Source organism: Ooceraea biroi, chromosome 1, assembly GCF_003672135.1.
Source record: "Ooceraea biroi isolate clonal line C1 chromosome 1, Obir_v5.4, whole genome shotgun sequence".
Lineage (NCBI taxonomy): Eukaryota > Metazoa > Arthropoda > Insecta > Hymenoptera > Formicidae > Ooceraea > Ooceraea biroi.
Genome location: NC_039506.1, coordinates 256,227 through 278,570, shown reverse-complemented (window position 1 = coordinate 278,570; position 22,344 = coordinate 256,227). Strand labels below are relative to the sequence as shown.

The window sequence follows — 22,344 nt, the reverse complement described above, 5'->3', positions numbered from 1 at the left end:
AAATAATATTTCTAACTGTTTTATTGCAAAAATATGTATGTTAACAAACTTTTTGTATCAAGATTTTTGAGATTCTTTGTGAAATTTTATAAAATATAAGATTAATTTTTTTTGCCAATTTTAATTTTATAGACCAATGCAGCTCTGATTATAGGCTACCGCCTATTAATACTTAATAATAGTTCTAAAAATTTATTGCAAAATTGATTATACATGTTTAGGGATGTAAAAAATAATTTGTGATGCGACAAATGTATTGAATAATGGAATAATTAATATGCGTAGCAATTGTTATTACGAACAATCGCATTTGTAATGCGTTTATAACTGCTTACTACATTTAATTACGTGATCAATTACGAGTTTATTCATATTTTGCTATAGTTATAAATAAGTATAAATTTTATGTATATGTTATGTGATAATACAGTTTTATTTTGTCTGTTATAACTTAAAAGTTGAAATATGCGTTAATATTTTAATCTAAAATTATATTGATATGTTAATTGTTGCATACCTCGTACGAATGTTTAAGTCAAAGAAATTGGTGCAATAAATACTTTTTCATATCAATATCTATATTTCCTATATTATAATACTTTTCCTATATTATAATATTCGTTTCTTTCTTTCTTTGTCTTTTTGTTTAATTAATCTGTTCAATAAAGAGACAAATTAATTTTGTAAAATATGTCATGTATTTAAAAAACAAAATAATAGAACTCTTTTGATAACAATTTCTCTTTAATGTAATATGTAAGTTATCATATCTTAATTTGTTTTCTTCTTCTTTTTATTTGTCGCTTTTGTTCCTTAAGATTTTTCTTCTTCTCTCGCCGTTCTTCTCGTTCTTTACGCGTAGGTATAAATTGCGGGCAATCACAGCTACAAAATGATATAATTGTAATTAAAGAATTGCATAAAAATAGAAGATTAAATAAGAAAGTGACAAAAATAACAAACTTTACAATAAGAATATCATAAATTTTTTCAAAAAAATGATGCAATATATGATGATAATCTAAAGACATATAATCTGCAGTTACGTGGCTATTTGTTAGATTTTATCTGACATTTATTATTTTTAATGACAATACATTATAAAGAACAAAATTACAAATTTGCAAATATTACTTGAAATGCAAGAAATACTGTACCGAGCAGGAAAAACACAATCGACACCGCGAAAAAAAATAGAAGAAAAGATTCATATGGTGCGAGCCACGTGGGCAGAATTGAGCTGCCGGGTACTTAGTCAGGGTCTTCGTCAGCACGTCAAAAGCGCCCTTTTTGAACTCCTCCTTGTCTTCGTCGCTCAGCTGTTGATACTTCTCGATGATCTTCGCCAATTTCTGTTGCACATCGTCCGGCAGCTCGCTGTCATTGTTCAACGCGTTTAAAATCTCGTCATCCATATTGAGCGCGAACGGGCACGAGAGCTACCGAAATCACGAGAAGTGGAGGTCCGTACTAGTTCAGGTCAAAAGTTGGACTGATCGAGTAAAGACGATCAAAGTAAAGATCCAGAAGTCGAGTGGACTCGATTAGATAACGAACGTTCGAAATACACTGTGGTATGATACACGTTACGTCGACAGCACAACTTTATTCAGCAAACTTCGCAAGTTCGATTGTGCACATCAGCGAAAAAAAAGAAGTATTATCGCAGCGCGATTTTACGACCGAATTACGATGTTATATCTTTTCCGTAGACCGGCGGGAACAAATCACCAAGCTGATTAACATTAAGTACGCCAAGCGCGTGTATAAAAATAGATCACCAAGGACGCGTTACAATTAAATTAAACGCTTATTATACAATATTTGCCGAACATGCAAATGTACGTCGGCAGAAATAATAAATGATCGGCAAAATTCTTGGCACGTTTCTTGGTAAGAATACGTTTACCAAACTGGGTAAACGATTTCTTCTCTCGCGGCGCGCAGTTGTAATCGGGAAACTGTGCAAACAACAACGGTTGTTCCACACAAGCGAACCGTGCACGTAACACTGAAAGTTACGCGTTCCTTGAATTTATGTAGAATACATCAATGATAATTAAATTATTTATCACTCGATATTTTTTATTTTAAACAATATAAAGTAACTCTAAATACGCACACAGTTTTTCTTATATTTATGCAATTAATTCCTTGATATTTCTTAAATATCCTGATTATACAAAGTTTGATCGTCAAAGATATAGCGAACACTCAATACATAGATAGTATAAATAATATAAATAATGCAAACAAAGTTTATACAAAAATATATATATATATAATGTAATAAGAGAATAAGTAATTAAATACACTCTTAGATTTATTTGGCATTCGCTTCTGAAGATATTACGATAGAAACTTTATTCGCAGTTTGCGTTCGACGAAATTCCGAAAGAATCATATCATCTATGATATAGAGTTAATAAACTTTAGTTTATTGTCTTTGTCGCCAATTTTGAACACAATATCCGTCTCATCGAGTTCATGATATATACTACTTCTTTGCTTTCGTTCCGATAGCAATATTAACGTTTCCTCCTTCCTTGGAATTAATTTATTGAAAAACATTACGGCAAGATATCTCATTATTTAGCACCATTCTCCACGCAAGAACTTATCTTCAAAAGTTTGAAACCGATCCGATTCCTCTGAACATCGAATGCATTCGGGAAAACAGGAGCAAAGATTCGCGAAAATGAGCTTAGTTTCGGCGCAATTCTAAGCACGAAATTCAATTCGGGAAAGGCGGACACAGAATTCACAAGAAAAGCAAAAAAAAAACGAAAGAAAACGTTTCGCTTTGCTTCTCTTGTGAATTCCGTGTCTTTTATGAATTGAATGTTCGGAGGAATTAAATCGGTTTCAAACTTTTGGAACACATGTTCTCGCGTAGAGAGTGGTTCTAAATAATGAGATATCTTTTCGTAATGTTTTTCAATAAACTGATTCCAACAACAAATGTAAATTGATACATGTAAATTGATACATGAAAAGTGTATACAAAATGTATAAATAGAGTAATAATTACATAAACTCTGATTTATTCGGCATCCGACTCTGAAGATGTTAAAGATATTATATTGGGAACTTTATTCCCATTTTGCTTGTGACAAAATTCCGAAAGAGACATATGTTTATTACCTTTGCCGCTAGTTTCAAACTCAATATCTGTCTCATCGGATTGATCATACACATCAGTATCACCTTTTTGTCTTCGTGCCGATGGCAATATTAACATTTCCTTCTTCCGTTTCACTTTGCTTCTCTTACGAATTTGTCCGCCTTTTTTTAATTGGATTTTATGTTCAGACTTGCGTCGGGACGAACAGCATTTTCGCGAATCTTTGCTCCGAGGAATCGGAGTCGGAGGAATTTCTATCTTTTTGAAGACAGGTTTTGGCGAGGAAAGTGGTGCCCAATAATGTGATGACTTCCCATAATGTTTTTCAATAAATTGATTCCAAAGCTGATCGCTTATCAATGTTGAGCCTTGCACAGGATACATATAATCTCCAAATTTTAGTTCCAAGGTTCCTAAGCTTCTCTTTCGTTTATGTGCGGAAGAGTAAGTTTTCAAATTGGTTTCATGATCTGAAAAGGCAGTATTTCCAGTACTTGTTCACATTTGGATGACTAAGCTAGCAATTGAACGTTATAATATAATAGGAATTACAATATAAAGTTTATTATAATTGCAAAATCGTTTCCAAGCATTTAAGTTTATTTTAAATATGGATTAATATTAATGTAAACTAATATTTTATTTTATATAAAATACATACGGAATACCAGCTCATCCTCGTCCGTATCTAAACAATTTCGTTGGTCTGCTGATGGTACATGCACCGGCAGCAACTGGTCTTGTCGTATGATAATCTCTTTTGAAACTGAACGCGATCTTTTAGAGGACTGTATAATCGGTGATTTCTGTAGAATTTCTTCGAACCTGATCGGTGCATCTCGAGTTTTTTCCGGAGTACGCGAGCTTTCAAATAAATTAATGCACATCGAAGCACCATCGGATTTGGATTCTTGTGAACTTAAAAATTCATTGATGGATTCTTCCGATTCGGTTACCCATTCAGTGACTTTCGATTGAGATATAACTCGCTTATTCCTTTTTATCGTTTTCTTATTTGTTTTTGAGCTTTTCTTTTGCTTCTCTACGTCAAGAATGCATTAATTCTAAGATGTCTTGCAAAATCTTTTAGTGTTTAAGTTAATTCAATGTTAAGAATTATAGGAAACATCATGTTTTTATTTAAAAGACCCTATTTCCTCTGACTTCACTGAATGTAAAACTAAAAGTATCGTTGATGTAAATTGAAGTGATATAAACCATACTTCTAATTACATATTTTAATTGTATTATATATATATATATATATATATGTATATATATTTTTTAATTAGTTATATAATTATCATATAATTACATAAATGTAAAAGAAACATTTTTAATCAATTACTGAGTCAACGATCAATGTTTTTATTAAGAAATGCTTACTAAAGTAAGAACTTATTATAAAAATATAATCTTTCGATCATGATAAATTATTACCTGAAATCTGTGACTGTTGCTGTAATTTCCAATTACGTATATCTTCGTTTGATGAAGAACCTGTATCAATCCTAGATAATGATATGTTAAATTGTTTTAAAGGTACATTGTGAAGTGGTGTACTTGAGAATTTCTCTCTCATAGTATGTCTACGGTGCTTTCCATTAGGTTTTCGTGACATATTTATAAGTATTTAAATAACGAATAAAGAATAAATGAAGAAAGTAGAAACACTTGTAATCTATTTATCACAAAATTAACATTTGCAGTTATAATATCTACATCTGCTCCACTTCTCGTTTGAATGTCAACTGACTATATCGACTAGAGGCAGTCAGCGATACGTTCCTTAGTATTTATACCTATCTTATACACAGTCACCATAACAATGTCTTTCGACATTTTTTTGTAGATAATAATACGTCGTAAATATCGCTAAATTATTATTCAACGATTTAATATTCATCCTTTGCAAGAAATGAGCATGGAAAGCAAAGTTTATATTTAATTATTTTTCAAAAATTATTTATTTAATATCTATTTTAAGCGATTTAATTATAAATAATTTATAATCTAATGATCTTGAATGACTGTTCCGCAGCGCTAACTGTATCATAAAAGCTAAATTTCGTAGGCACATCTATTTTGCTACGGTCGGTAAGTTCGCTATTTTGTGATCGTGTTATATCCAATATTTGACTTTGAAGTTTGAACATATCTTCTATTCAGACTTAATGTTGCATTACCTTTTCACGTTTTAACATAAAACAAAATAGTTTTTTAATTTTTGTGCTCCAGTATACCTGCTCGATTCGAATTCGAGTACCCGAAGCATTCCGATTATTATTCTCGATTGTCTTTCTCGAATCTAATGCTTCGAGTAATCGAGTTATCCAATTCGAACATCCATTATCCGAATAAAATCTGATTCGCTTATAAGATATCCAAAGCAAACATTGAGCAGCCGAAGAGTCTGTATGTGTGCGTATTGGTGTGCATGCAATTCGACATTCTTGCGTTTCTCTCGCTATCGAATTTGAGGTTATGTGCTGGTCACCGCCGGTGGAGAGGTTATGTCCGGCAGTGGTGTCACGCGTTGAACGATGAACAAGTTGTTGTCTACATCGATTAAGGAAGTCAGTCAGAAGATTTACGATGGTGCGGTGCGACCATCCGAGATTTGTAGAGCTTCCATTAAGTTAACTTCACTCGTCAAGCCTTTAAATGCGTATATTACTGTGACAAGCGACGTTGCGGGTAAACAGGCTAGCGATGCCGATGCGAGCAACGGCAAAATTCTTTGCTGGACAACTTGACGGCATTCCAATCGCTATAAAAGATAATTATTGTGTCAAGGAGAAACCTACGACTTGTGCCTCTCGGATGTTAGCCAATTTTTCGCCCGCTTACGATGCCACGGTCTACGAGAGGCTCAGGAAGCAGGGAGTTGTCTTGATGGGTAAGACTAATCTCGACGAGTTCGCCATGGGCTCGGGCACCGTGGACTCCTTTTACGGACCAACAAAGAATTTATGGGGCTCGGAGATGTTGTCAGAGTTTTATTCCTGTGAGCGCGACGGTCCATCGGTAACCACATGGCAGCCGCATGAAAGAGATGCATGGCGCATAGCAGGTACATTACTGCCTAGAATCGTGTGTTTGTAATAGTTTTTAATCGTTTGCTTCGAAAGATAATTTCTTGGGATGTGATAAATGCATCTTAGGTGGCAGTAGTGGAGGTTCCGCAGTTGCAGTAGCTACAGGTACCTGTTACGCGGCGTTGGGCTCCGATACTGGTGGTTCTACTCGCAACCCTGCATCTTATTGCGGTCTAATCGGTCTGAAACCGACTTACGGTTTGGTGTCGCGTTACGGTCTTATCCCTCTGCTGAATTCCATGGATGTGCCTGGTATTCTCGCGAGGACAGTAGACGACAGCATATTAATCTTGAACGCTATCGCCGTACCGACCCCGCAGATCCGACTACTGTGCAACGAGAGTATACTCCAATCAACTTGCCCCGAAACGATCAATGTTAGCAATCTCAGGATTGGCATACCAAAAGAATACGGAGTGCAGGGTATAAGCGAGGAGATTCAGGCGTGTTGGCAAGAGGTCTCTCGTCATTTAGAAGAAGCTGGAGCCAGCGTTGTCCCAGTGTCACTACCTCACACAGATTACTCTATAGTATGTTATTCGGTTCTGAATCGATGCGACGTAGCAAGCAATTTGGCTTGTTACGACGGCATAGAATACGGTCACCGAGCCGACGAGTGGAGCTCGGCTCACGAAATGTATAAGAAAACTAGATCAGAAGGCTTCAACGATGTCGTCAAGGGTCGCATACTAGTCGGAAATTATTTCCTCTTGGCGGAGAATTACCAGGAGTATTATGTCAAGGCGATGAAGATACGCAGATTAATTACGCAGGATTTTGACGTTCTATGGAACAATAATATAGATCTTTTACTCACCCCGACGACGTTAACTGAAGCTCCTATATACAATGAATTCACGCAGTTAGATAACCAGACGCAATGCTTGATTCAGGATCATTGTACACAACCGCGAACATGGCAGGTTTGCCCGCGATCAATGTACCGATTAAGCTCTCTCGCAAAGGGTTACCCTTGTCCTTGCAATTAATAGCACCGCTCTTTCACGAGCAAAGGCTGCTTACCGTGGCAAAGTGGATCGAACAGACGATGCGATTTCCAAGACTCGAATTGAAAAATTCATGTTTGCTCGAATAAAGTAAATTTCCACACAAACAATGTGTGGTATCTTCTTTTATCAATCTCAAACTTTTTTAAATTAAATTTTTTAAATAAAACTCTGTATTCTGTAAATTCCCATGATTTACGATCGATTACGTCGGTTGTTCGCAAACTTCTGTCAGCAAACTGTCAGCTTTTACAACTGGACCTTTTTACACATCCCTTTGGACATCACGGGGGGGGGGGGGGGGGCAGAATGAGAACGAGGATTAGTACATAGGTCTCGTCGCGTAGCGCAATGGCTGTAAGGTCATGCAACGCAAACAAATTATACTCCGTGTGCCATCGGCCATATCCGAAATTCTATTCGTCGAGTAATGGTATTTGCCTTGCACCCAAACGACCCTCGCCTCATTTCATTGCGCTGTAACACGCGTAATGCGTGAAAGCGAAGCTTAAAAATATGATTTTTTCTGCTAGAAAATAAATTTTTCTTTTTTTCCAAGTAAACATTATTTCAAATAAATATTATTGCAAAGCAATTCCGATTTTTATTTTGAACAAATTTTTTATGACGGATCCTCGTGTATTTTGTATTTCCTTTCCATCAAACTCGATTCAATTTCTCGACTATAGATCCTTATTTTCAGCGATTGCTTTATTTCGAGTAGGCGAGTGCTGCACAACGAAGCTCTGACATTTCGAGCTTCATTGTTCCCCGAGGACCCGCGGGTGATTCGAGCGACGAACAAACAAGCGACAACATGCACGTGCAAAAATCTATTCACGTGACGCACTGACGCCTTCGGTAATTAGATCGTTGTGACATTTCAGTCTGGTTCATTGCTCACAGCTGATTCTGCTGTTAATTTCACCGTGAAATTTGTTACTACATATCAAATCACGCACAATTATGGAAAATAATAGTATCAGACCATATAACAAGTTTGGAATTAATAATAACAACTTTTAGATTTATTTAAGCAAGTGTATCCTTTTCAGCATAAAAATAATATTTACTTGTCTTGTAGCAAATCTCATTTGCAATGCTTCAAGAATTATTTATTTATGTTAAAATATTCGTCGAAATGTTTGAGTAAGCAAAAGAAAGACATTCAACAATTCCGCATTGAATTTTAAATGGATTGTACGTATATCCTCTCTTTCTTTCAACACACTGCAATATCGGTCTTCAGACTTTAAAGAAATAGAGCTTAAGGAACAGAAATAATATATTCCGTCTGCATATAACCATGTCGCTTTCTCGTAATAGCGGTGCGCAAGTAATGCCGGACTGTGCGTACTCGGACGTTCCCATTCAGACGCCAAAATGAAGCTGCGTCATCTAATTTTGCATTCCCTTCCCTGCCATATTACGTAATTCCCTTCTCGTTCTTCCCGCTGCATAAATAGTAAAAACTCAGTTCTGGTTACTTCTAGTTCACGAGAAATGGGACGATTATGCGTGCCATTAAAAGGAGAATAAGCGCTAATCTTGCATTCCCATTGTTCGTTCCAGTATTTCGCGTTGCCGTATCAGTTAGAGAGAATTTGGAAATTTCTAAATGTCTTGTACATCGAGATAATTTTATATAACACTTTTTTTAATCTATTGTTTTACTATTTACGCAGCTATATCCAATATACTCAAACATGCTCATCAAACCGAGTAGCCCTGTGTGTATAAAGCTAATTAATGAAAGAGGAAATAATTAATGTATCTACTATCTAAGAACCGTGTCCAATATCGAGTAAACCACGATCATATTACACTTTAATCCAGGCTCATAAAGCTTTGAGGCAACCATCAGCGCGAGAGCACGCCGTGCTCTAAAACATCAAACGCCGCGAGCGGCAATCATTCTTCTTTGAACTTAAAAATATGAAGCCTTTATGATTGATGCAGCGCCGCTGCTTCGGCGTACCTCCGATTCTTTCATACCTTCTTTCGTTACTCCGGTTGAAGCTAGTCGTAAATCTTCGGCTAATATTCTGCCCGAAAACGCGACTGCCCACGGCTTTATGCGTTTATTATTGCTACCGGCGCGACAGTTTTGTGTTGATGCAGCGCAAGAATAACGGGGAACGAGGAAAGGAACGATTACGCGAAAAAGAGAAGGAGAGAAAGAGAGAGAGTCATTAAAACTTTTTATATGCACCCGCTCTTCCTTTTTCGCGCAATCAATGTCGCGATACATTTTTGCGACCTGACAAATCTCACGGATAGAGTTTGCAGATCGACGGATGTAATCTACAAAATAACATTTTCCTTCAAGCTATTTTGTGTAACTTGGCGTGCAAGCGCCGAATCGACTTCACGATGAAATCCAGAAACTGGGGCGCACCCTTGCCTCTTTTATTTCATCATTTTGAGCATGATGTGCCGTCGATTATCGATGACTTACATTATTACGTTGCGCTGCAGTCGGTTAAAGTCCACGTGTCTGAACGTAAATTATAGCGCGTGGTTAATGGAAGTTGGAATTTCGAATGCACGCGATCTCTTTCAATTTACGAGCAATTGAAATTGCATCCCATGGTCGTACAATTACAGCGCACGTATTCAAGCAATCTTTTCGGTCTCCGTAATATATCGGTTTTTTAATTCACAGAAAAATAGCGGCGTTGATCGGTATTAATTAACTAAACTCTTTTTTTCTGATTTCTCTCGATTTTTCTTTTCATTCTATAATTATTAAATTAAAATTTTATCATGACGCAATCTCTTGTAATACGTTGCAATATATGAGAAGAAAGGGTAGGGGGTGCGATGATCGAAATAGTTGGAATCTCTTAAAGAACTTGAAGAATATCTCATACAACTGACGACAACATACACGAATATTATGATTTGCAGAGTTTTCAAAAACACAAAAACAGTCTGCGAAGACGATCCTAAATACACCTTGCATCTTCCCTTAGCAACCTCCACCGCAACGAGCAACATGTTTCCGGAAACAGTGCCAGCAACCCGCATGGAACATACCGCGACGGTTACAAAAACTACGAAGCGACTACAGAAGAGAAGGCGATTACGGTTAGGGGGTAAGTTTCTAGGCAAGCAGGTCGACGCTCGGGGTAGTTCTCGGGCTCGATAGCGCAACTTCGTTCTCACCCTTGCGCCGCGGAAACGCCGGGGAAACCCTACGGACTGTCCGACGACGATTAGTAAGAAACGCCGACGGTAACGGAGGGAAAAAGGCAGGCTGCTAGCTACGCGCGAGGGTGGCCGTCTCTGGGAAAACAGGGTTGGGCACGGGGTGGCGAGGACGCATGCGTCGAACCCGGCCGCCGGGGGCTGTCGTGTCGCTCTCTGCCGTCGGTTATGCCAGTCGTCGTGACGACTTCGGGCCGTCGTCGTCGAGAGCGTCGTGTCTTTAAATCGTCCATCCGCACCCACGCATTCGTCTCCGAATTCTCTTTCTCTCTCTCTCTCTCTCTCTCTCTCTTTCTTTCTCTCTTTCGCTTCCTCTCTCTTTCTCTGTCTCGTTTCTCTACCTCTCCCCCTCCCCCACCTTCGCGCGCACTCGCGCGATTCGAATTGCCGGCGAATTCGCGCCGCGGGTGTCGTCTCCGACCGAGACCGTCGCGGACGAGCGTTTCCGTGTGCGCTCTCTTCCCTCCTCCCTCCCTCCCTCTCTCTTTCTCTCTCTCCCGTGCGCGCCGACGGCACTTGTATGCGAGAACGATTCGCAAAGTTCGAGCAAAAAGAGTGACCAACCGCGGCCGTCCTCGGTTTGTTTCGGCGCGCGGCACGACGACGGCCAAAATATCGGCGCGGACTTTTGGACAGGTGCAGCGAGTACAGCACCTTCCGCCGTCGGTGTTGTCACCGTCGGCTGCGCGCGACCTCTCCGTGTGAAGGTGCTCCATGGTGATCGCACGTCGCGTCACGACAAGTGGATGGGCTTCGACACCTCGAATCGTCCGACATCGAAAGTGAGTACGATTTCAGTTGAAGGTATAGAATTCGTTTTTACGAGAGCACTTCTCGAGCGTTCCCTTTCTACGCGACGGATGTGAAGTTTGCGACAGTGCAGATATGCAGATAAATTCATGCTTATCGAGCAAGCGATGATCGCGCTAAAGACTTTTTTCCGTCCGTTTCGCAGCGAAATGCGCCGTTTGAACTGCACTTTATCCTTAGAAAGGAGTAATAAAGATGGCCGAAGGTAAATATCAATGTTGTTATTAATATTATTACTCTCGATTGCATATCGATGTAATATATTACTGCGAATTCATGTCGCGCAATTCAGAATCTCGAATAAAGGTTAGCAATTTTCACGCTCATTTATGTTACTTTTCGTAATTGTGGAAAAGACTGACAACGGTAAACGATTGATGCAGCGTTTCAATATACGACAGAATTAATTGGAAACTGTGTTGTCTCTTGCAAAAAAAAATATACAAGACCAAAGACACAATATGTTGAAACGTATTGCGCCGAATCGATACTGTATTTTCGTCGCATATGGTACGCCGCGGAAATGGAATAGTTTAAAATATAGATCCGTTATCCAGACAGATTGTAGTCGGATAGATTACTATCATACAAATGCGATTTTTTCCAGTAAATAGAAAACTTTTCCACAAGCGCGGAGATACATTCTTCTTTCCGAGAAGTCTTATGGACCGATATGTTCTTCCTTTCCCTACATTACGATCAAATTGAATTCCTCGAGTAGATTCGAAATGATGTATTGTATTGTAGTTAAGTGAGGAGAATAAGAAAGAGAGAGCATACAAATATTATATTATATCGAATTGTAACATATATTCGTTCCGATTGTTTAGTATTTTTAATAACGAATATATGGCATCACCCATATTATTAATAAAAATACTAAGAAAAAAGGACGAATATATGTTACAACCAAATATATAGAATTTCCACTTTTTCCAACATAGATTATCTGCCTGCTCTATGAACGCAGTTAAAACAATTAAAATGATAATATCTCCGCAGCCTGATAATAAATAATCAACATGACTAATACAAGGAAATACAATTATAAATAAATGTGATATGTAATATAATATGCATAATAATGGTGACACTATATGCCCGATATTATAATTCCACGATACATGAATTCCATTAGCAAGATCATCATAATAACAAATTATTGCGTCGGCATCCGCGAGGCGGCTGCCAGAACCGGTATGCGCATTGTGCTTATCAAAAATACAGAACGGGTATAATAACAAGCGATGCATCGCGTTAATAATTCGACCGGACAGCCGACTCTTGGCGTTGTAATGTAATATCGCGCGGCGGTTTAACGGCACGTTGCCCGCCGTACTTTAGCCGCTGTAGTTCGCGCGACCACGTCATTTCCTTTTTCCGCCTAGCATCAGGTCGTCTATATCTCCGTTAGACGAATAAACAGAAATGTGTGCACAGGCTCCACAGTACTTTCCGCGGTGTTACACTGAGAACACGTACACGTCCCGCGCATCACGCGGCGAAATATACACATTTCACCCCTATGCGTGACGTGGGGGAGAATGATTTTGTTGCAACGTCTCTATCTGTCGGTTTGCATCTTCGCCGATGTATCGCGCGACCTGAGATCGTTGACTGTTTATTCAAGCTCGTATATTAAAAACTGGGATAAATAGACGCGGGCTAGTAAGAAACGGCACGGGTTAGGATAGTTCGGCCATACTTGAGTCTCAAACGTGACTCACTCTTCCTCTTCTTTCCGTTTTTTCAGTAGCTCGTAAGATACTTGCAAAAGTTCATAAGGTTACAAATAGGTGGGTTATTTTATCGATGCGGGATTAAATTATTGCCCAAAGATGGCAAAGATTTTTTGATAGCTACGGCCAATACTTCGATTAAAATATATGTCATCTTATTGTTATTATTAAATAAATAAATAGCTTTAATATTATATAAATTTTTGCAAACATAAATGAAAGATGTAGAGTGTGAAACACAGAAAAGAATACAAAAATCCATTTTTCTCTGCGGAGATTCGTACCGCACCCTTCATATATTAGGTATTTCGGAGACGGATTACTAGTGTGTTGGTTGGCAAGGTGCACCGTAGGGGAACATATGGCTTATTAGGAAATTTACCGCGCGTATGGTTCATTGATCGTGAAGTCGATCTTTATTGCTCACTTTGGGTAAATTATGCTAATTGGTGCGCCGCACGCCGGTCCGTCGTAAACTCGCTCATCACACTAGTAATAGTTTTAAGTTTCTCTCCATCCCTCCTTTATTTTTTCCCGCTCTACTTTTTGTCCTATTTCCACCGATTTATCTGCGCGTTATCCGAGGATATAAGATTCGAGGGAAAGTTAAAGCGCTCTTATTATTCTCGATGCGCACTCGAAACTTTCTCATGAATCATTTCGTTTTTATCTTCCTTCGTTAACCCCGCCGTGGTTTCTTATCTAATTGAATGGCGAGTCAACGTCGCGAGCAAATAATTACTACACGCCGATTAATGTGATAATACGATCACGCGCTGATAATTAAAGTCTTTCGGGTTTTTCAGATTTATACATCTGGAATTCTGTTTTTTTTTTGCTTTTATCAAAAACCATCATGCATGTGAAGTATTTGTATGTATTATAATATCTTATATTACGTTATATTATGAGAAAATGTTTAACATTGTTCCGTACAACAATATTCATTATTCTTCGCTTATGCCATTCGGATATCTCGTACCATTTGCGGAGTAAATATATCCATTCTGCGGAAATGCTTCGGGTGTGAAATGTGGCGCGTCTATAGCGCAGTCTCGTACGATAAGAAAATGCATTACACTTCGGAAAGCTCGAGTTACGTGAATATCGGCCATAATATTACGTAGAAAAAAGAAAAGGCAGCAATTTACGATAACGAAGCACCCCAAAGACTGGTTAACCGGCTAATTTTATTATCGAGAATGGCCAGTAAATCGCATCTTTATTCCCTGTTGAGATTAAGGTTTTGCTCTTATTAATCCGCCACTGGATCGTCTACATAAATCGTATTATGGACCTTTTTCTTATTGTTATTTCATGTTGAATTTTATATTTCAGATTAACGGGATTGTAATTATTGAAAATTAAAATGTGGTTTATTTGAGAGCTCGAACGAAATTATGGTATCGAGTTTGACCCTCCCAAAATGTTTTAAGCTCATAATCTATTTAAAACACGTGGAATATTTGTAATAATTAATGAGGCAATATCATTTGCGAGTTATTTCGATTATCGTAGGAAAATATGAAATTTTCAGGGAGCTTTGCTGTAGAGATGTTAACATTAAAAATGTTATCTTTACAAATTTTTCCCCAGATTGAACAATTCAATTCCAAATCGCTAAATGAATTGCACGAAGAATAGGACTCTTCGGTTGCGAGAGACTGCAATTTTGTTCATCTTAATCCACAATGATGATCGGACAGGAGAAGGATTTTATAGGCAACAGAGATGAAAGAATATAACGATACAGGACGAGGGTTTTTTTTTTTCATTCTCGGTTATGAATACCGGAAAGAGGAATCGTGCGAACATGAAGAGGTCATGTATGTTTCAGAGCATTCGTATCGCGTATCGTGGAACCAAAGGCTTCTCCGCAAAACGAAGCCGTTTATATTACGTTGATTACAGAAGCGTGTAGGTTCGCATGGCGGACGATAAAATTTTACCGTCCGCTCGACGCGAACGAGGTGATATGGTTCTCCGTACTAAGAATACCTGTTATCGATTAACCTTGCGACCAGTACACGTGAGAACGTTCCTATAACACGAATTTGTTGCCACGTAATTAAATATCCCGACGTTGCTATCGGACTCCGATTAATACTAATGATATCGTTACACCATACGTGATTATAACGATAGCCATCAAGGATACTCTTATAGTTTCCTCCCTTGGGAGACGATGTGCATACAGGTTTGTCAGGATATATCTAGGAAATGAAGAAAGAATTTCCTGTAATATTATTAGAAATATTTTTATTTCGTTGAAAATCGACACTTGTCAAAATTTCATACATTATTGGTTAGAAATGCATAACAATGAATCGTAAATAATTAAGCTGAAAACATTTTTCATATATTGTCGTAATTTATTATGCACTTTTCGCATCTTTCTTAATAGCAAATAGAATTTATTATAATGATCAACTCCAAATATTGTTTATTATTTTGCTCATTCAGTTACGTAGGATATTGATTCACTAACTTGCTCATCTACATTAATCAATATTAATTTCGTTAATTTATTAATCAATCATATCTTCTGCATATTACATGCTCTTCTGATTTGATATCTGAATTAAATTTCTACGAGACGTGATTTTGTTCCATCTATCATGAGCACAGTCGTTGATAAAAAATGACTAAAACATGAGGACGAAAGTATAACGTTTCGTATCGCATCGCGTTTATTTTTATATGCGTGCGATCTGATTCGACACTGTATAGCAACTGAACATTAAGTATTAGGCAGCGCAGCATTGTTTGAATCTGCAATTATTTCCGGCGATAGTTAAATCGAGCGCGCACAGTGCAACATTGGATTGCAATCGATATGCACAAGCAGCTTACGCTTTTCAACGGCGTGATATAATCGTACGGTTATTCCACATCCTCGTCAAATTTTCTGTGTGATTTAATGTCGATAGTACGTTGAATTCCATCGGTGATGCTTTGATGAAAGAAGGAATGTATATTTCATTCTGACATCCTGAGAAACAAAACAAAATCATAGAAAAATGCTATTTTACTTATAATTTTAATAGGGACATGTTATTTAAAAAACTTTACCTTTCAACGTTGTCAGTTTATTTAAAAGAATACAGTGTTGGAGATAAATGTATTTCCACTTTGAAAGTTTTCACGTCGCAGTCTTCGCGACGTTTTGACGTAACTCCGATATGTGAGGGCAAAGACGCCATCCAAGATTGTCACCGCGTGTAGTTTTCCTGCGTCGCAGATGGCACATTCCAGGATCAATTGGATGACAAAAGACGCGTTTACCAACAATACGTGTCACCGAGCTACAGAATGGATCTTCCCTTTTGATGCGCCACTGGCGACTAAGTACCTTAATCTCACTGTCACTGACATCGTTTACCAGCGACAATACTCGCAGTATCATCAAGATTGAGTTGAAGCCTTTATAAATCCTAAACACTCTTGTTGGTAGAATAGCTTTAATAAATAAACAAACATGTGATGCTTTGCTTGAAACGGATCACGTTGTACTGATATGCGTTGTGATAGCATTACATTGCACTACCGAATATAATTCTGCATTGTTAGATAAGAAAGAAAGCTTTCAGGATAACTTCAGCATCAAGAAAATTAAATCACAAGTCACAGAAAGTTACTATACATTGTATATTGAGACGATCGATACGTCTGCGATATAGAAATAGTGACAATCTCTTCAAACTTTGATTCTGACAGGACACTCTTTTTCTTTTACGTTTTATCATTGGGTTTTTGTTAGATACATCGCGTTTCTCATGAGGATAATCCAATTCCGCGATTTGAGTTATAACGTTGCGAATGGCGTGGACAAATAAATAATACCTGCGATCCCTTTACGCTCACTGTCAAAAAGGGGCCAAGATGGAGAATAGGGGGATCATCAGCAATCCCCCGAGTATGGCAGAATAGATGAATCGAGAGGGGTGCGAGATAGGGATATGTTTGTCTATGCTCTCTCGATGATATTGTGGAACGTGTTCACAATATGAAACACTTGCAATATAAATAAACAGACGCTGCAATTAGATGTATGAGTGAACGACGCAAATAATTGGCAAAAATCTGCAACGTCCTATAAACCGTAAAGTTACTTTGTATATCGAGACGATCGATACATCTGCGATATAGAAATAGTATAGTAATCTCTTTCTTCAAACTTCGATTCTGACATGACACTCTTTTTCTGTTTTTATGTTTTATTATCGGGTTTTTGTTTTTTTTAGATACATCGCGTTTCTTACAATAATCTAGTTCCGCGATTTGTATATAAAAACAGGATATTTTCGGCAATTAAAAACCGATACGTCATAATTAAAAATTATGACGTATCAATGTGACCGATATAATCAAATGTTCCATAATCAGATCGCTCGAAAAGAAGTCGTGCTATATGAATCCTCTCAAAGTATGATAAATTAGTTACGAAGAAAGTCAGACAATGTCTGCTAAATTTGCTGGTTATATTTGCGTACGGTTTTAGCCAATCTCCCTGATAACTGGGTATAAAGTTACGTTAACAAGCGTTCGCGCGATTGGCCATATCCAGTAAATTTAATCTGTTTTGACCTGTGAAGAGTTATACGAAGCCGTACAAAGCGATCGATGCTATTTTTGAAATATGCTATTTTTGGCTTCTCTTCGGCCAAATTACTCTGTGTTATATATGTATAATGTAACTATTTCTATCTTGATATGGGATAACTCCAAGACAGATGACCATAAGGTTTTTAATTGCCGAAAATATCCTGTTTTTATATACAAAGCTCTTAAAAAAATAGACTAATATTATTTAAATGTTTTCTTTCATGAAACATTGTTTTTAGAACAAAACATATATATAAAATCTTTACAAATTTTTTAAATGTAAGAATCTTGGCCATCTCTTTCATATAGAGATGACCCCATAAAGTACAAAGAAAGTTAATCAGGCAGTCTTAAAATTAACGTAAAAGTAAACAAAAATGATGAAAGAAGTAATTCTAGACTAATATTTAGTATTTCGTTTAGTTAATAGTTTAGTAAAGTTTAAATAAAAATATTTTCACAAGTATGATGTTAAAACGTTAAACATCCTGTTGTAAACACAATTAAAGTTCATCAGAGATTGTATGGTATTACAGCTCTGCAGTCAGTAGCGAAATTAGAGCGATTGATCGTCTCTTCTGTGCGGCCATCTATCCCGAAATTATCCTAATCGTTAGCAATTTAAAAAAAGAGAGAGAGAAAGAGAGATTGCACGTGCACAAACTTTAATCATATGTTTTTCACTTTTAATATTATTTAATTTATCTTTTAACGTACTAGCAACACAAGCGCGCGCTACGCGCGCTATAAATAAAATAAGAAATAAAAAAATAAAAATAAAAATATTATAATAAATAAAATTGTCAATATAACCGCACTGACAGCCACTATGACATCCTGACATTCGCAACACGAAGTTCAAGTCACACGAAGTTCGAGTCAAGCGAGAGAACCAATCAGCGTCGCGGAAAAGAGGCCTCAATATTCGATACAAAAAAACTTCACGAAGTTAACACGCCTTTTTTAGAACAAGATGATATAACTTTAATTGACAATATTAATGCACTGAGTAATAACTCTATTATCTGAGAAAACTGATTTTTATGATTCATCAATGCAATATGCTTCCAGTGATATTACTTTTCCAGCCATGACCTCCCCATCAGCCGTTTCGCCCTCGTCGTTGTTTTTCGACCGACACTGATATCTTCCTTCGCTAACAATGCCTGCCCTCGCGAAACGGCTTGAATTACGGCATCGCAACCGGTCAGAATGAATAAATGTTCCCTGATTCCACTTGCCGTGGCGCATGATGCAAACTAGGGTCAAGGAGCGGCAGATGTTCTAGACGCGAAAAGGAGAAGTACGTGCGGGAACTAATGGCGCATCGAGTTCGTTTGCTAGGAGAAAGAGAAGGTTTATATTATACGCTCAGATATACCATGCACCAAATTGTAAACAACAAAATACGATGTACAAAATTCGCTTCGCGAGTTAGCAGCGATAACGACGATGCATCGCCAACCGATGCGCGCACAGACGCGACTATCGATCGTGAAGGAAAAATAGGCACATTTTAGAGTCAATGCGCGATGCACGGTAACACAAAAATTTAATACGCCTTACGGCAACGAATCGCGATTTTTATACTCTTTGTTTTTTTTCTTTATCTCGCGATTTACGAGCCAAGATTGCGATCCTAGATGCACGCGGAAAATACGCGTTAACCGCGATCGCAAAATTTGATGATTTTTCATGTTGATATTGCTGCATTTATGGTGCAATACGTTATATACAAGTCGCTAAGCACAGCGTAAGCACAGTAACGTGGGAGGTTTTTGAGGAGAGGCGAAAGTGAGGAAGAAAGAGAGCGAAGCGAGAGGACGGCGCGACGTGCAAGCTGTTCCGCGAGAAACTTTTGAATTATTTCTTGGCCGTTTCTTCGGCTCTCTGGAAGGCACGTCCGCGGCGGGATATTATATCCCAAGTATAAGACTTTGTCTTGTACTCCTGGGGAAGGGTGACCGGCGAGCGAGAAGGAAAGTTCTCTCCCTCTTTAACGTCGTTTCCATCAGCGGGAGGACGCGTCATCGCCGGGTTCGTTTCACCGCGTAAGTTGCGGTCGGTCGGGACGAGGCGAGGGTGCAGATCGGGTAACGACATTGTTGCTAATGGAGTCTGCGACGACACGGAAAATACAAGTCTAAAACCCTCCATCGTCTCGTCGAATGAGGCGATCATTGTTATTCCACGTTTACCGCGCAGAGGCTTGTTGTACCCAGCGACTTTACCGCGCCATTTCGTAAAATACCAACCTGGATCCTTGCTAGCGGAATGGAATCAGAGCTTTATTCTTGTGTAACGCACAGATATTTTCGCTGCAGGCCAAATGCAATATTCGTGCAAAATCTTGTGCGCGCGCACTCTCTCTTTCTTTTTCTCTCGACCTATTTTGTATAAAAAGGAAAAATGGAAAATAGTCTGTGGGTTTGGGTTATTAGTTTTCCAGTTGTTTCCATTTTCCCCCGTTCCCGTGCTCCTCCAGCGGCCTGCATTCTTTTGGCGATTTCGTACGAAACGTGACGTGAAAACAAAAGCGAGGGTACCGTGAAATTGGGGCGTACCCGATTCAAGAATCGTTCCGCTTTTCCGGTTATTTTTCCGAAAGCACCATGAACGTGATCCGCGAACGAAGAATAGTCGATGATAAGACTATTTTGAACATGCGAAAGAGTTATGGGTTTTTCTTCCAAACATTTAGATAGATACATATATTTTATTTTTATACGCAGATGTGTGAATATATTTAATATACTTATCACAAAATAGAATATATTTTTAAGTTCTTATTTTATTATACTATTTCTTTGACTCTATTTAACACGCGGGTTGATATCCGAATATAAAGAAAGATACAAAAATTCTACGTTTCTACAAGAACTTCTTAGACTATAAGCGACTGCCGCGCGATGTTGAATATTAAAATTAATATCATTTTCATAATTTTGCAGGTACCGACGATCCCATGAATTAATTAGCCGCCGGAGAATTAGGAGAGGGAGAGAAATCATTTGGCACTTGGGTCGACGTGCAGTGCACCCGTAAGTCATCGTCTGTCATTATGCAACGGTGAACTTTCCGCTTTCGTCGGTGCATACGCCAAGTGCAGCCGAAATTGGCCGAGATCGCACCGAGAGGATTCATGGAATCGTGATCAGGTAAGAGACCATTTTTCGATGTCATAGCATACCAAGAGGAAACGCGAACCGTCGAGATTTATACGTCAGGACCGGAAACACGTGCCAATCGGGCCCGGTATCTAGGGCGATGACGTAATATATGCCATAAGATAGGAAATTTGCGTCGAAAAGGAGGTCGTTCACATAGAATCGCTCGCAAACTTGAGCATTCGGCGCTTCCTGAGGCTTTATGTGGCTAGAATGCACAACGACGAGCGTTTTGGAGGAATTGGCGCCGTTATTGATAACGTCATTGATTAGCGATATCGTTTGATACGATATTGATGGCTCATTTAATCTGATAGTTGAATAATTCCAGTTTCAAATGCGCCGCTGATACGGAAACTCCGCGCGCTTTACTTTATCCAAATAATTATTCATGCAGGCGATTATGTATCCGCACTTGTGCAATTCCGTGTATGTACGTGTATATTGCATTGCTGCCTCTCGCGGATTCGTGTGGTCGTCATCGTATATGCCGTCCTCCCCATTTATTGCGCGAACGAACACGTGCGTTCCGCTCGGCACTCCGTTCGGTGAACGCGTACTTTATATCGCATGTGGGTCAAGTGTAAGCTGTCAATATTTCGTTTTCCATATTTCACTCGCGATGCGTACACGCTCTCCACAGCGCGGATATTTTTCTTGTTCATCACCGTGCATTTCGAACGTTGACTTGCCACCGTAACTCTTCTTTTCATCCTCCATTCACACAGCTGAACTCCTTAGAATCCTTTAGTGTTTTTTCTTATTTAAGCGTTAATTAAATTAGTATATTTCGTGAAAATGTCGAGGATATTAATAAATTAACGTTATAATTGCGAGACCTATATGATTAGTAACGACAATGCAATAGATCAAATCCGTATCGTTCCAACAATCATATTCCCTTACCTTGCGAAATGGCACTCCATCGTCGCATCTTTCTAAATTACGGATCGCTATCACAAGCAATGTCTCCCTTCAAATTTATTGGCTCCGGTCATGGCATGAGCGTTTCCCCTCAAAAATTATAACCGCCATTAAAGGTGTGTGGGATCACGTTTATCGCGTGATAGTCGCACATTCGCGAGCGCAAAAGAGGAATCGTAAACAGGCTAGGCTGGTTCCATTTTTGCAGAATGCATCGCATAAGCACGCCGGAATTTGCGAATCGCCCAGTTCCCGTAGGATACTTTGATTCTGGGAATCCCTTTATGAGAACGGCACCGCGGGGCACCCATACAAATGTCTCGCGTAAAGTTCCGACGAGAAAAAGGGCAGCGACAATATAAGCTTGTATAACGGGATATTTCCATGGTGTCCTTCGTGCTCCGTATTTTTCCCGACGCATCCGCCTATATCCTGTTTATGCGTTGTGCGCCTGTATCCCGAAACCGTAATCTCTTTATATAGATCTCTTTATATATCGATCGAAGATCTCACTGCGATCGGGGCTCAAGCGAATCATCCCTTCCGCGTTGGTTGCAACATTCCGACACATCCAGAAAGTTTCCGGAGAAATTCAAACATTTTAATCTTTCTTTGGTGAATATAGATTTGCGTATGGGGAAAGCAATTTTTCTGAAGTTG

The 22,344-nt window shown here is 38.6% G+C and overlaps 3 protein-coding genes, 1 long non-coding RNA gene and 1 pseudogene across 4 annotated transcripts in view; 2 read left to right on the top strand and 3 right to left on the bottom strand.

Annotated features, from left to right (window-relative positions):
• Nucleotides 1–764: 764 nt before the first annotated feature.
• LOC113563198 lies at nucleotides 765–1,631 on the bottom strand (annotated as a pseudogene).
• Nucleotides 1,632–2,810: 1,179 nt separating this feature from the next.
• On the bottom strand, nucleotides 2,811–4,906 carry LOC105288142. Its single transcript, XM_011354181.3, has 3 exons — nucleotides 4,565–4,906; nucleotides 3,786–4,166; nucleotides 2,811–3,594 (listed from the first exon to the last, which is right to left on the bottom strand). The coding sequence occupies exons 1-3, from the start codon at nucleotides 4,743–4,745 to the stop codon at nucleotides 3,044–3,046; spliced, it is 1,113 nt and encodes a 370-aa protein (XP_011352483.1). The 5' UTR covers nucleotides 4,746–4,906; the 3' UTR covers nucleotides 2,811–3,043.
• Nucleotides 4,907–5,389: 483 nt separating this feature from the next.
• LOC113562194 (glutamyl-tRNA(Gln) amidotransferase subunit A, mitochondrial-like) lies at nucleotides 5,390–7,432 on the top strand. The gene is given in 4 exon segments (XM_026970744.1): nucleotides 5,390–5,843; nucleotides 5,845–6,197; nucleotides 6,289–7,131; nucleotides 7,134–7,432. Coding segments are annotated over 4 exon segments (1,557 nt in total). The 5' UTR covers nucleotides 5,390–5,667; the 3' UTR covers nucleotides 7,319–7,432.
• Nucleotides 7,433–11,028: 3,596 nt separating this feature from the next.
• Nucleotides 11,029–22,344, top strand: part of LOC105288140 (kazrin) — a 123,768-nt gene continuing 112,452 nt past the window's right edge. Inside the window, exons 1-2 of the mRNA XM_011354174.2 lie at nucleotides 11,029–11,221; nucleotides 20,545–20,751. The gene's annotated coding sequence lies outside the window, so the exon portion shown is untranslated. The remainder of the gene's footprint in view (nucleotides 11,222–20,544; nucleotides 20,752–22,344) is intronic.
• LOC105288139 lies at nucleotides 15,231–18,344 on the bottom strand. Its single transcript, XR_895553.2, has 2 exons — nucleotides 16,061–18,344; nucleotides 15,231–15,980 (listed from the first exon to the last, which is right to left on the bottom strand). It is a non-coding gene; the product is annotated as an uncharacterized LOC105288139 (long non-coding RNA).

What these genes read in the sequence shown, in the direction of transcription:
- LOC105288142 (XM_011354181.3), bottom strand. Translation starts at nt 4,745, where the DNA reads ATGTCACGAAAACCTAATGGAAAGCACCGTAGACATACTATGAGAGAG. An exon ending in GCAACAGTCACAGATTTCAG is followed by an intron (nt 4,167 to 4,564) that starts GTAATAATTTAT and finishes TTCTTGACGTAG; the next exon opens with AGAAGCAAAAGAAAAGCTCA. An exon ending in CGAGGATGAGCTGGTATTCC is followed by an intron (nt 3,595 to 3,785) that starts GTATGTATTTTA and finishes CTGCCTTTTCAG; the next exon opens with ATCATGAAACCAATTTGAAA.